The 14,130-nt window shown below is 40.6% G+C and overlaps 2 protein-coding genes across 10 annotated transcripts in view; one reads left to right on the top strand and one right to left on the bottom strand.

Annotated features, from left to right (window-relative positions):
- Window positions 1-8,065, top strand: part of GOLM1 (golgi membrane protein 1) — a 51,452-nt gene extending 43,387 nt beyond the window's left edge. The window contains exon 10 of the mRNA XM_081066781.1: window positions 5,793-8,065. Within this exon, the coding sequence (XP_080922907.1) occupies window positions 5,793-5,869 (77 nt within the window). The 3' untranslated portion in view covers window positions 5,870-8,065. The remainder of the gene's footprint in view (window positions 1-5,792) is intronic.
- The window catches only part of NAA35 (N-alpha-acetyltransferase 35, NatC auxiliary subunit), a 58,709-nt gene continuing 51,354 nt past the window's right edge, over window positions 6,776-14,130 (bottom strand). For 4 of the 9 annotated variants that reach the window (XM_081066774.1, XM_081066775.1, XM_081066780.1 and 1 more), the window contains 2 exons: window positions 11,970-12,050; window positions 10,444-11,121 (listed from right to left, as the gene is read on the bottom strand). In XM_081066774.1, coding sequence (XP_080922900.1) covers window positions 11,062-11,121; window positions 11,970-12,050 — 141 coding nt within the window. In that variant the 3' untranslated portion in view covers window positions 10,444-11,061. Of the gene's footprint in view, window positions 9,197-10,442; window positions 11,122-11,721; window positions 12,051-14,130 lie in introns of those variants that run through there. The other 5 variants (XM_081066777.1, XM_081066778.1, XM_081066773.1 and 2 more) reach the window with 3 other exon arrangements.

Here is a 14,130-nt window from a genome sequence, read left to right as displayed (position 1 = left end):
CACGCTGAGACTAGCTCCACCAGCCCTGTGGTCAGTATTCCTGAGTCTTAGGGCCCTCCTTCCATGGGTGACTTGTAGGTCAAACCCGGTAGTACTCTGGTTTGGTCCAGAGTTGGCTTCTGGATATGTTGAATCTTGTGCCTCTTAATCTGGGCCCTGGTAGGGCAGTTTCAGCACAAATAAAGTTACCAAGTACAACAACAACAACAACAACAACAAGGAAAACAAATCAAGTACATTCGCATGTAAAATACAACCGACAATCCCCACTCAACATAGGCAAAGATATCAAAGAAATAAAGACAGAACAAAGCAAATCACAACAAGCAAGGAAAAGAAAAAAAAAAAAGAGAAAGAAAGAAAAAAAAGAAAAAGAAAAGAAAGGAAAAAAGAGAAGAACAAAGCAAAACAACACAAAACAAAACAAAAACAAAAGCAAAAAAACAAAAAAGCAAAACAAAACAAACAAACAAACAAAAAAAAAAAAATCACCAAGCAAAGCAAAACAGAAAGCAGCACCAGTCTTGGCTTAAGCCCACCAGGTAATCTCCGGGTTGTCCTCCGCTGTGCCAAAGAGTTCCCTGCCTAGTGCACAGGCAGCGCTAGTCACCTGGTGCCCAGAGTGAATTTGGGAGTGTAGATTTAAATGCGAGGGGCTGAGGGATCTGGATGACAGTTTTCAGAGAGACCATGCAGTTTCTGTTCTTTCCTGCACAAATGCACACTGAGAGTAGCTCCACCAGCCCTGTGCCCAGTACTCCTGAGTCTTAGGGTCCTCCTTCCGTGGGTGACTTGTAGGTCAAACCCGGTAGTACTCTGGTTTGGTCCAGAGTTGGCTTCTGGATATGTTGAATCTTGTGCCTCTTAAGCTGGGCCCTGGTAGGGCAGTTTCAGCACAAATAAAGTTAGCAAGTACAACAACAACAACAACAACAAAGAAAACAAATCAAGTACATTCACAAATAAAATACAACCGACAATCCCCACTCTACATAGGCAAAGATATCAAAGAAATAAAGACAGAACAAAGCAAATCACAACAAGCAGAAAAAAGAAAAAAAAAAGAAGAGAAAGAAAGAAAAAAAAAATAAAATAAAATAAAAAAAAAAATAAAAATAAAAAATAAAAAATAAAAATAAAAAAATAAATAAAAATAAAGACCACCAAGCAAAGCAAAACAGAAAGCAGCACCAGTCTTGGCTTAAGCCCACCAGGTGATCTCCAGGTTGTCCTCCGCTGTGCCAAAGAGTTCCCTGCCTAGTGCGCAGGCATCGCTAGTCACCTGGTGCCCAGAGTGAATTTGGGAGTGTAGATTTAAATGCGAGGGGCTGAGGGGTCTGGATGACAGTTTTCAGAGAGACCATGCAGTTTCTGTCCTTTCCTGCACAAATGCACGCTGAGAGTAGCTCCAACAGCCCTGTGCCCAGTACTCCTGAGTCTTAGGGCCCTCCTTCCAAGGATGAGTGGGAGGGGGCGGGCGGGAGATCTCTAAGCTGCTGAAAGCCGGGAGCTGCGACTGCCGCTTACTGCTGAACTCAGGGATTGCTTCCGCGGTTGCCCTTGCCCCGCCGCAGGCCAGCCAGAAAGGGTGGGGCCTGGGGATGGAGGGGTCTCCTCCCTCCCAGGCCAGCCACTCACACTTCTCCCGCAGGCCTGAAAAGGTGGTGGCTGGGGGTGTGGGAGTCTCCTCTCTCCTCGTCCAGCGAAAATCCCCTCCTCCCAGCCTCTTCCGATGGTCAGAGCCGGCTGCCAATCTTCCCAGCGCCTGAGCGCAGACGCCCCTCTGTAATCTGACACTGTTTCTCAGTTAGGGGTAGTTTAAGTCTCTGGAAGGGCGGGGGGAGGATTCGAAAAGCGCGGTGAGGGGCCCAGGTGTGGCGTCTCAGTTCTTTGTCTGCCCTAGGGCCCACGAGCTGCCCGCCCCGGCGGGAGCGATCAACTGTGGGACGCAGGGAAAGAGCCCACCTCCTGGACCCTACGCTCTCCGCCACACCCTGGGCTCCCGTGGGACTCTAGAGCCCCGGGTGCTGCCCTCCACTTTTTCTGTGAGCACGCTCCTCCCCCCCGCTCGCCCACCTAGCGCACCTCAAAGCAAACCTTCCACGAGCCTCCGTCCGACCTGGGAGCCGCGCAGCAACGCTGCACGGCCTGTGCTCCGCTTCCAGGAGTCTGCGTTCCGTAGTCCCGGCGCCGCCAGCCTCGGCTCCGCGTGGGTGGGGGTGGGGGGGCGCGCTTCCACTTCGCTGTCCCGCCTCCTCCCCTGCTTGTAATCCGCGCACACCTTCAGGCAAATTCCTCCACGAGTCTCCCCGCTGTTCTGCGTGTTCTATATCTCCCTGTGTCTTTAGAGCTGCAGTTTACCGCCAGCCGCCGCCGCCGGCTTGATTCCACCGCGCGACCGCGCGTTTCCTCTCCGCTCCCTTCTTTCTTCCCCTGCTCGCCCAATTTGCGCAGCTTCAAGTAATCCTTACACGAGTCTCTTAGGAGTCTCTTAGCTGTTCTGCGTGATGAGCGAAGAGTTGTTTGATGGGTTATATGTCCCGTTTGTAATAAAATCCGGAGGAGAACTCAGAAAATGTGCCCCGCTGCCGCCATTCCTATGACCTCTTTCTCAGTTTTTAAGAGCTCTTTATGTGCTAGTGAGATTGCTCTTTATCTGTGATGTTAAGTTGCAGATACTTTCTCCCAGTTTGTCTTGGTTTTGCCTGTGGTATATTTTGTCATGCAGAAGTTTCAAAAATTTTTATGTCCTGTCTTTTATTGCCTCTGGATATTGAGTCATAGTTAGAAAGATTTCCCACCTAGAGTTGGAAGGAATTCAACTGTGTTTTCGTTCAGTATGCATACAGAATTTTCTTTCAGTTCTATAATGAAGTAAAACACAGATTCAGAAAACCACAAGTTTTTAGCAAGTGATCACCTTGTAACTCCCTCCCACCTCCCTGTCAAGAGGTGGAAATTGGCTGATCCTGTAGGGGCCCCTCCCTGTCCCCGTCCCAGTCCCCGCACCCTCCCTCCCCACAGGAATAACCCCCTTCCTGAAGTTCATGGGGCTCGGCATCCAGCCAGCCCCTGGTCCTCACCATGGCCCCTTGGTGCCCTGCTTTGGAAGTAGCAGAAACTCTCCCACTTCCAGCTGCAGTTCGCCCACGGGCCCAGGTACTTTGGGTGCACATCTGTTGGTTGTTTGGGGTTCTGCTGTTCTCCGGTCCATCAGATGCTCCAATGCTTCCCTCTGTTTTCTTTCCAGATGCTGTCCTACACGTCACTGCCCGTAGTTTGTCTTTAACTACTTGTATGGGGTTTGCAAGATTCCTTGTCACCTAGTCTTGTTGTAAATGTCTCTAGTTTTTGAGTTTTAATTCAGTTGCTTTATGTAGGGACTGAGATTCAAAAACTGTGCTACTGTTGCCACTGTCTTTCCAGAATCGTCTTTCATATTTTGCATTTCTATCTCTTGATTTATGTCTAATGTATGGCACTAGGAATGGGGCCAATTTTCTTTCTCAAGGGCTGTCGTCTCATGTGGTTAAGACTACCCCCACCCCCAATCTGCACACGAGGCTTTCTTGCTGTCCCATTTCCATTGCAGGTTTATTTCCCATTACTTACCTTTAAACCAAAGAGATGAGCCTTTGGGGTTTCCGCTTTATATAGGGGTCCCCTTCATTACTGTCCACCTGGATTGGAGCCCCAGTCTTTAGTTTTGTCCCCCGGCATCTTTTGTAACTGAAGGGAGAAGCCTGGTCTCTTCAGGCTTCAGCAGAAGTTCTCAGGGCAGGAGCTGGCTTTGCTCCTCATTGCCTTCAGGAGCGGGTACTCCAGTGCATTTTTGGCCTCACAGATACCTTCTTTTATTGCCATTATAGGCAATGCATTTTTCTTAACGTTTTATTAAAAGATTTTTCAACTTTTCATTTTAAAATAATTTAAAGAAAAAAACAGTAACTTTCCATATACCCTTCATCCAGGTTCCTCAAATGTGAACATCTTATGTGACCACAGTACAATGATCCAAATGAACATATTGGTACAATGCTATTATCTATAGATGTTCCTCAAATTTAGTGACTTGTCCAACCAACACCCCTTTTATGGTCCAGGACCTAATCCAGGATTGTACACTGCATTTATTGTCATGCCTTTTAGTATCCTTTATCCTGGAGCCATTTGTCTTGAGTATTTATGACTGATATTTTTAAGTGTTCTGGCCAGTTATTTGCTAGAAAGCCCCTCAGTTTGGGTTTGATTCAACAGTACATTCTTTTTTTTAAAAAAAAAAATTATTGGGGAATATTGGGAAACAGTGTGTTTTTCCAGGACCCATCAGCTCCAAGTCAAGTTGTTTTCACTTTAGTTATGGAGGGTGCAGCTCATTGGCCCATGTGGGAATCAAACCAGCGACCTGGGTGTTATGAGCACTGCGCTCTTAACACCTGCGACAACCAGCCACCCCCAACAGTGCATTCTTAAAATACATCGTATCTCATCTAGCATGTCAGCTATTACATTTGACAGAGTTTGGGGTTTCTAGAAATGAAAGTCCTTCATTTTTAAATTATTTTCAGACTATTTAGGTAATATTTTTGTAAATGCAGAAGATTAACACATTAGCGTCAGAATTTTAAGCAAATACTATCCATCTTTCTGTTCTTTATGGACTCCACTCATTTGTATAGCACTTCAATTCTTGAATAGCATGTTTTCTGATGTGGTTACCGTCTTCCATCTCTTTACCATACTTTTAAATGAGCCTAGTGTGCTAGAAGTTTGGCTTTGCAGTGAAGGCTTGTGATCTTTCACTCTCACACCCAGGTGTCCTTCTAAGGATCTGACCTTGTGCAAGGCTCTAAAAAGGGAGGAGGTAGACAAAGTAGGATAAATGCTCTGTCAGCTCCTTTAAGAGTTTTAAGTTGAAGAGATGTCATCAACATCATTTTAAGATTATGTCATTGAAATAGTTTAAGACCCTGCATGCTCCAGGGACAAAAGAAAAAGGCATTAGCTCCAACTTTATTAAGAGAACTTTAAAAGACAGTAGTAATCTAAGGCAGTCATTTAATAAAATTGTTAACCACCTAATGTGCAATAGTTGTAAATCAGGTATTGATTAGAGGTCTTACCTGTGACGTCTTTTTTTTTTTTAATTAAATTTATTGGGGTGACAATTGTTAGTAAATTTACATAGATTTCAGGTGTACAATTCTGTATTACATCATCTATAAATCCCATTGTGTGTTCACCACCCAGAGTCAGTTCTCCTTCCATCACCATATATTTGAACCTGTGACGTCTTTTTATGTCATCTGTGTCCAAGGATAGAGTAAGGATGGTGGAAGCCACAATCAACTTCCGCTCTGTAGAGGAAGCTCTTTGGAGTAACAAGAGCTGACCAGAGCTGCACGGGGCTCTCAGGAGGCAGTGCGCTTACTGTTGAGGATGGACGCACTCAGAGCGAGTCACACAGCTCATGAGAACTGCGATAGTATCAAACGTTTTCTGAGTACATTTTTTATTACCCCTTTCATAGGACATGGGGCATTATTTCACTATTTCAAACAATTAGGGAGTTTTCAGATGTTTTAGCTTTGTTTCATGGCACCTTGTTGGCCATTAATATCGTCTCTTGCTGTGTCATTGTTGGTCAGGAATGAAATTTCCCATTATAATGTTGCTATGGGAGATAAAGTCCTCTTTATGACCGTTTCTAGATAATTATGTCAAATGGGACCTGCCTGGGCTGTTTACTGAAAATGTTTAATACTGGAATATTGTTTTTTTTTTCTTTTTAGTTTTTAATGCTGAAAATCAGAAAAGAGACATGATACATTTACTTGATGAGCGTGAAAAGAGGAATCACACACTCTGAATCAAACTGGAATCACATACCTCTTGTCAGGATTGAACAGAGCTCACTACAAAACAGATCACGAAGGATTGAATACTGTGAAATGTACTAAGTAGAATTTTCATCTAAAGATGATTATTGGTGAATTTTAGTATGTACTTTATGTAGGAAAATGACGTTATCTTTTAGACATTTGGGGGGGGTACTTTTGAAGCATCTGTATTAAAGATACTAAAATTAGTTGGCTAATAGATATGAGAAGATCAACACCAAAAATAGAACAGAAGTTCTTCAAATATAGTGACAGTGGCACTTCTTAGTCTGGAATCTAACTTTAAAAGCCTTCTTCTAACCCAAAGGAGCGCTCCACTGTACTTAGAGAACTCCCTTTTTTCTAGGTTCCTTCTGGAGTCATTCTTCTCCAGATGCCATGGCGAGTGGAGGTACCAACCTGTTATTTCTATTCTGCCTGGTCAGCACCGAAGGATTATTGGTTTATGCTCTTGCGTGCTCACCTCTGGTTCTGACACTCTCACAGCAGTTTTAAACAAGTCTAAATACAAAGGTGTTTTGTGGGAGAATTTTTAAAAAGACTACTTGTATAATAGCCCTTCTCATTAATGTTATATGACTTGTAATTTGAACACTTGTGATCTATACTTTCTTTGCTAATATGTGTGTGCAGAGCAAAATCTTCTGTAATAAGTCCCTATTACCAAAAAGAGCCACGAGTGTATCAGACTTGACACAGTGGGGGCCAGAGGAGGTGACCCCGGGTGCCTGCTCTTGCAGCAGAGCACGGTAGGGCTTGTTGTAGACAAACTGGCTACTTCACTAGAGGAAAAGAGAAAGTCGATGTTGAAGGATATATCCAGTGTTACAAACTGGGAAGTTTAGAAAGGCAAGAGAAACGGTAACAGTGTTTTTATCATAGTTTACATATTTAGCTTGTGGTAAATATCAAAACATTTAAAAATTGAAAGTTAATGTTAATTTGAAAATGACGGATCATAATTTACATCGATGTGACATTAGGTTTGCTTTGAGTTGGTTCTTAACATTTCAGGTAAATAGGACCTTGCCACTTATAAATGACTGGCAGTCCCACTAATGACTTTCAGTAAGGCTCTCCAAAGGGTAAGTGGGTGGTGATCTTACTAAAATGTATTTGGAGTTGCAGGGTTTGCGATGCAGGCTCCTCAGGTCATTTGGTAGAAACCCTTCATTTCCAGAGAGGAAAAGGGGGCCCAGAGAAGTTACGGAACTTCAGCTTGGCCGCACACCGGTGTGGCCCTGCCGTGCTCTGGCCATCAATGCTCACAGGACCGGGTACTGCATTCAGGTTCAGCTCCAACTTGAATGTTCTTCACATGTGATGTCCTTTTACCTAATCACCGAGATTAAACTTTTCCACCTAGAAAAGGCTACTTTTAAATCAAAGTACTTTGTGAGATTTAAGTCCTTGCCCACCCTCCCTCTTAGTCTTAGGGGTGATATTCTGTGCTTTCTCAGATAAAGCCTGTGTTCATCTCATGTTTGTTTAATCAGTGTGCATAGAGTTGCTGAGAATGAAATACGCTTTGTTTAGCTTTTAAAACTGCTTTCAGTTTTCCCTTCACCCCTATTTGATCCCTGAAGAACCATCTTTTAAACTGTGGAGATGGGATGTCAATATAAATAAAAAATAACCATGATGATTTCATCTTTATTTACAGAGGCATCAAAAGGCCAGTCATTCAGGAGGTGTGTACTTTGAGCTATTTCTCCAGGCAGTCATGCTTATTACCACTGGCTTCCTTTGGGATCACAGGTACCCATTCCGAGGCAACAATTTAGAGGTATCATGGCTGTTTAAACTAACAAAACAAAATCCTGTGTAATAAGCACCAAGTAGATATCAAACTCCTGACCTTGGTTGTTTTTGGTGCCATCCAAATTTCAATCAGCAGTTATCCCAATTTTTAATAGGTATAAATGCTATTTAGTTCACTTCCTCTCTGCTCTCAAATGGTGTACAGACAGGAGTGATGAGTCATTCGATTTTTTTCTCCTGCAGATAAGATTGCAGTGAAGGTTCCCTTAGCAACCTTGGAATAGATTATCAGTAATCTAATCATAGCATACTTAGTGTATGTGTTTTTGTGTGATGAAACTTGAGAAATAAAGCATTGCCTGTTAAGTCAGTATGCTATATTAAATAACTAGGTTGATAACTAGCATGATTGTTTTGTTTTAATTGGTAATAGCTGGTTATCCATTCATAGTAGAACCTAGAATTGTGGAAGAAAATTGTGAATTCAGGGTCCTTTAAAGTCCAGGGGATCGGTCTACTCCCACTGTGTTTTAGCCTAAAAGATTATTGATTATAAATAATGATAGTTTATAGGGTACTGAACAACTTTTAACACTTGTCTTTGAAATTAAATATATAAATTTAAAATAAAGACGTTCCATTAATTGGATTACGTTAATTTTTTCTACATGGTTACCTTAGACTTTAAAAGTGTTCCTTAGTGTCAGCAAGTTGGGAAAGTAGTCATTTTAATTGTGTATTATTTGAATGTTTGTATATTTGTGTGCTATTCCTTAGTTCAGAAGGCAACACTTCCTTAAAATGTACTGAGCCACTGTTCCTTAAAAACTGGTTTGTAAAATTCTGATAACATATACACTGATTACTCAAAGTAATTGATACATGATTACTCAAAGTCAGTATCTTCCTATGAATTTAACAAAAAAACCTCAAAAACTAAAAGGCTTTTCATCTTTGCTGGTGTGCATCTCTGGGAAGTTAAATGACTTTAAATATTCTCATCTTTAAGCTATATGTAAACTTCAGATTACAAACCAAGGCCCTCGCCAGTTGAGACAATTGCTTGTTTTATATCCTTACTCCTTAGAATAAAGTTACCTTGTCCTGAGTTGATAACATAGACCATACCTTGCTTCTATAACTTTATATCCCTACAGAGTCAAGTACTGTGATGGGTGCTTGGTAAACATCTGACTATAAGTCCAAATAAATGATTGTGATTTATCAGAGATGTGGTCCTAGATAACCTAATTTTCCATATAACTGAAGGTTGCCTTTAGAACCTTTATAAACAGATTCAGATGAATGAATGCCTTTTGAATGAATGTTGGACACATGGGAATTAGGATGAAAACCTATTAGCCTTCAGAGCTTCGGAGGTAAGCCAGAGTCTGTGCAGGAGTTCCTGATGTTACCTTTCTTTTTACTACGTCTCTCTCAAAGCTGCAGTGAAATGACGGCAGGGGAACCTCCAGGGTGATGTACCATGTCTGCCTTTCTCCAGAACTCAATGAGTATGTTCATACCGTGTTTCCCTGAAAATAAGACCGGGTCTTATATTAATATTTGCTCCATTAGGGCTTATTTTCAGGGGATGTCTTATTTTTTCATGTACAACAATCTACATTTATTCAAATAGAGTCATGTCTTCCACGGAACAGTGTCATAACGTACTGAATGCGTCTGTCTGGCTGAGATCTTAACTGGGGCTTATTTTTGGGGTAGGTCTTATATTTGGAGAAACACAGTATTTAAGGGTTCACCTAAATGTTTTAACTCACTCTCCAAAAAAGCTGCTGACATTAAACCTCTTAGTATCAGTAAAAGAGTAGTTCTGTTACCTTAACCAGAAGCCAGTTTTTTTTTCCTAGAAAGGACAATCTTGCTCTTGTTTTTTGAGATGGGCTCATCCATGTTATTCTAGCTGAGACCAGCACCACCCTTTCCTTTAAGCTTGGCTTAATGGTTGAATTGTAAACAGGAGGTTGCAGGTACTGTATCTGTATCTTTGCAGTAGTTTAGTAATTTAGTTGTATAATAAATATCACGATCCTCCAAAAGCAGATACATTCTCTTTTTAAATGGAAGAAATGGAAGGCAGTATTAGTAAAGGAGTACAGAAAAAAAGTCTTAGAATGTAAATGAATGCATAGGAGGACTAGTTCAATATCTCAGATAGGTTCTTACAGTTCTTCAAAAGCAAATTTTTAAAATGCCTTTGGCAGCTGTAGGATGACAAAAATATTCAGTCATCCAAAGTTTTATTTTATGGTTCGTTATAGTAAAATCAACCAGTTCTGGTTCTCTCCTCTGCTGATTTGGAAGTATTTGATATACCAACTTGTGCTTAGGCTGATTTGCAAATATCAGACAAATGAACCAATTTCTTCAGCTGAAGCACACTGTTTAGGGGCAAGACCACCAGACTCCAACTTGCCACCTCCAAATTCCTCTGTGCTTATAACTTCCAGTTTTGTCACCAGCAAGTGTTTCTCCTACTAAAGGTCGTCTACCTATCGCGTTAGTAGCCTTGTTTTCCCCAGGAATGGTGTAATGCCATTAGGATGTCTTTTACATCTTAAGTAGAAAATCCACATTCTATTAGTGAGTGAGTAGGTTCTGGAAAGATGAAATCCCTTTTCTCAAATTTATACTACAGTTGGGAAGATTGAAACAATTAACTATTTAAATTGTAACTAAAAGTGCTGAGTACTTCTAAGGGGCTGTCCTAAACCTTAATTTGTTAAAAGTGCCAAAGTAATAGTTACAGGATGTTTTTTTAAAACATCTATATTCTTACAGGTATATAATTTAAGATACCATGACACATAAAATCACAATCCCCATGTAATTTAGCTTTCCTGTATACGTGAAGCTTAGAGGTCCCCTCCAAAATCCCTTTTAAATGTATTTTGCCAAAATCCCATACAAATGTTTAGTAAGGCCCTTGATTTGACACTTCTTTTGGATGATTTGTTTGAATTACTCAAAAGTTCAAGACTACACACCTTCTGTTCTAAACATGTATCAACAAAGTACTATTGTTTTTCATCTCCAGTGGTGCATTTTTGTCAAGAAATTTATTAACCTTTACAAACACTATTTTCACTCGATCATTCATAAAAAATGATTTATGATTAAATCTGTAATAAAACCATATAACATTCATCAATGCATTCCACAAGACCAGTTTCTTCCATGGACATAATAAACCACTTTAAAACAGCAGTTTTCATTCACGTCATATAAGGCTGTCTAATGAATGAAAAGTATTCCTTATAATGGGTTGTTATCTAAGAAATCCATTTCACTTCATGTTATGTAATAAGACTGGATGGATGGATCCTCTAAGAGTAGAATCCGAAAGTAGATTTTACCCTTTTATGATCACCTTTCAGTCTCAAACAAGTTTCACAACAGGAAAATATTTGTGAGCAGAGAAATCAAATTCAGGAGGAACCTGTAAAGAAAATCAGAGTCAACTAATGTATTTCTAACAAATATTCAGACGGTAAACAGACACTTTATTTTAGAGTTTCTTGTATTTTTAAAGACAAGACAGCATAAGAGATTAAAAAAACTCATTTAATGATAACATTACTAACCCGAAAGGAAACAAATTAGCTTATCTCTGGGTTTGTGAGGGTCACTAGAAAACATGCATGGCCATGTTTTCTGTCTTCAGGGACTAATTAACAAAGGAAAATGGACTTAAATGACAGGAAAAGTCGTGAGTCAGCAGAGTCACTGATGGTACTGAACAGTGATAGATAAAGTCACTGGTAAAGCAGGGCAGGAGGGAAGATGGAACAGCAGTAAACAAACAGGCACACAGAATGGGCAAATGCCATCAAAACTGCCTCGCAGGTGGCTTCCAACACAACACAGAACTTCTGTGTTTATGTAGCACTGATGATATAACAACACTACCAAAGAAGCTTATGCAATCTTCCATCTCCTGAGCCACTGAAAATTACTGAAGGAATTCACTTTTCTAAAGTCAGATGACTTTTTAAATACCTCCCTCTCCCGTAAATGTATTCATACACATTTTCTTTTTTACCCCAGGTCATTCAGTAATTTACATGGGGAAAGGGGAATGGAAAGGCAGACTTTTAAAATTTCAAGTTAATAAAATCTATGTCTCGGGGCAAAATACTAGTTAATTTACTTTCTGCAGCTTAAGCTCTCTTAGGATGATTTTTATGAGTCTTTAAGAAACTTTTTGTAATATTTATACATCTTATTGAAAAAAAGTGAAGTTTTACCATAATTGAGGACCATTTCTTTTCCCCACAATGTACTTACCTTAGATTCCTTTTTGTGTCCTCCTGCCAGTAACTTCATAACCACAAAGTTGGGTTTGGCAACCTTTAAAATTCTGTTGACCTAAACAATGAGCAACATTATTGATATCAAAACATAAAATTCATAGTCAAAAATGTCTTTATATTGTAGATACTAATAGGAACTTTGCACAATATGTTATTTTATTAAATGAAGGCAATTTAAAACTATGAACAAATATCATCTTTTAGTAACACAGAATTCTATTTTAGTCAACTCTGAAAACTTGAAAGAGATATTGTATTTTGCTCTCATGAAAACAGAAGAACATTAGCCTGCAAAGTCCTGCCTAGGAAGCACTGTAGTGTTTGGGGCATGCACTGTGGGGTTAGCTGTCTGCTTTTCAAATTGCAGCTTTGCCACTTGCTAGCTATGAAACCTCTGGCAAGTTCTCTAATCTCTCTGTTCCTCAGTTTCTTCAACTGTAAAAATGGAGATAATTGCACCCCACAAGGATTTGTTGTGAGGATTAAGTGAGTTCGTATATATTGTAAGCTGAGAACCAGGCCTGGCAGGTCGTATCCTTTAAGTGTTAACTACTATGTTTTCTGACTACTACTTGTTTAAAAGCCTTCCTGAACACACGAATGACAGTGGAATGGAATACTGCATTTCTCTTTTGGATGGGAGTAATACACGATTTGAAGGAAAAGCTTTCCCACTGTCACATTCTTGCTGACCTCTCTCCGGAAAACACATGACTGTAGTTCAGGCACCACTCGTCCTCATCTCCAGGTCACACATCTGCCGCCTACATGACAGTTCCATTTGGATGTCCAACAGGCATGTCTAAAACTGAGCTCCAGCCTTCCCAACCTGCCTCCCCCCCAGCTCTTGCTCCATGTGCACTCTTCTCCTCATGACTCAATCCATCCAGGTGCTCAAGCCAAAATCCTTCAAGTCATCTTTGACGCCTGTTTCTTTCACCCAACGTCTAATCCATCAATCAACCCTGTTGGCTTGACCTTAAAATACATAAGGAACGCGATCACTTCTGATCACTTTTACTGTCGCCACCAACTCTCACCTGGGTTACTACTGTGGCCTTCTAACCGGCTCCCATGCTTCCACCCTTGGCCCCACCACAGTCTATTTTCAGTAAAGTGGCCAGAATGATAGTTTAGAACACAGATCTGGTCACTTTGCTCAAAACCCTCCAACAGCTCACCCCTTAGCTGTTCTTCCAATACTCTAGGCACACTCCTGCCTTGGCACCTTCACACATACAGATCTCTGCCTAGAGGGCTCTGCTCCATCCCCAGATGTTCATGTGACCTCCTTCACCTTCCAGGATTTGCTAAAAGGCCATGTGATTTAAAATGCCTAATCCCCTCTACCTCCCTATCTCTTGCAGCAATAACTATCCCCATTCCCAGCTTGATTTTTCTTTGTAATACTTACAATCTTCTAATATACTATTTTATTTTTACTTATTTAATTATTGTCTGCAACCCACCACTCTCGCTAACCCTGAGGAGGGCTGGGATTTCTGTCTTTTGTTTCACTGCTGGAATCTACCACAATGCTGGAGGCATAGTAGGCACTCAACAAACATTTGCTGAATGAATGAATGAAGTCCACTAAAAGAAATATGCCCTTTATTATAGGTAACTTCCTCTAATTTTTATATTTCCCCTTTTTAAAATTTCTATTACATGGTTATATATGATAAGTCATCTCTCTCCTATCCCTGTTCCCCAAGGCACTCAGCTCCCCTCCCAAGAAGACTCAAACAACTGTTCTTCCATATTTTTCTAGAAATGTTATATAATACTCCTTTTGATTGAAATGGCAAAATACTATACACAGTTTAGTACCTTGCTTTTCAAACTTCTGTATCCTGAAAAACATTCCATTTCAATACATAAATATCTTCCTTGTCCTTCTAAAGGCTGCACAGTATTCCATTGCATGATAAATTGTATTTAACAGTCCCCTGTTGATGAACACTAAAGTTTCTTCACTTTTTCTATCAGAAATCTTGCTGCAGTGAATACTCTTGTATATTCATCACTTCCCTCACTTCCCACATGTGCACATGTATCTATAAGAAAAATCCTAAAAAGCAGAATTGCCGGGCATTTGTAGTTTCTGACAGATACTGCTAATCTACCCTTCCATG

This window comes from Rhinolophus hipposideros (assembly GCF_964194185.1).
Source record: "Rhinolophus hipposideros genome assembly, chromosome: 11".
Taxonomy (NCBI): domain Eukaryota; kingdom Metazoa; phylum Chordata; class Mammalia; order Chiroptera; family Rhinolophidae; genus Rhinolophus; species Rhinolophus hipposideros.
This window is presented reverse-complemented; position numbering and strand designations above follow the sequence as displayed.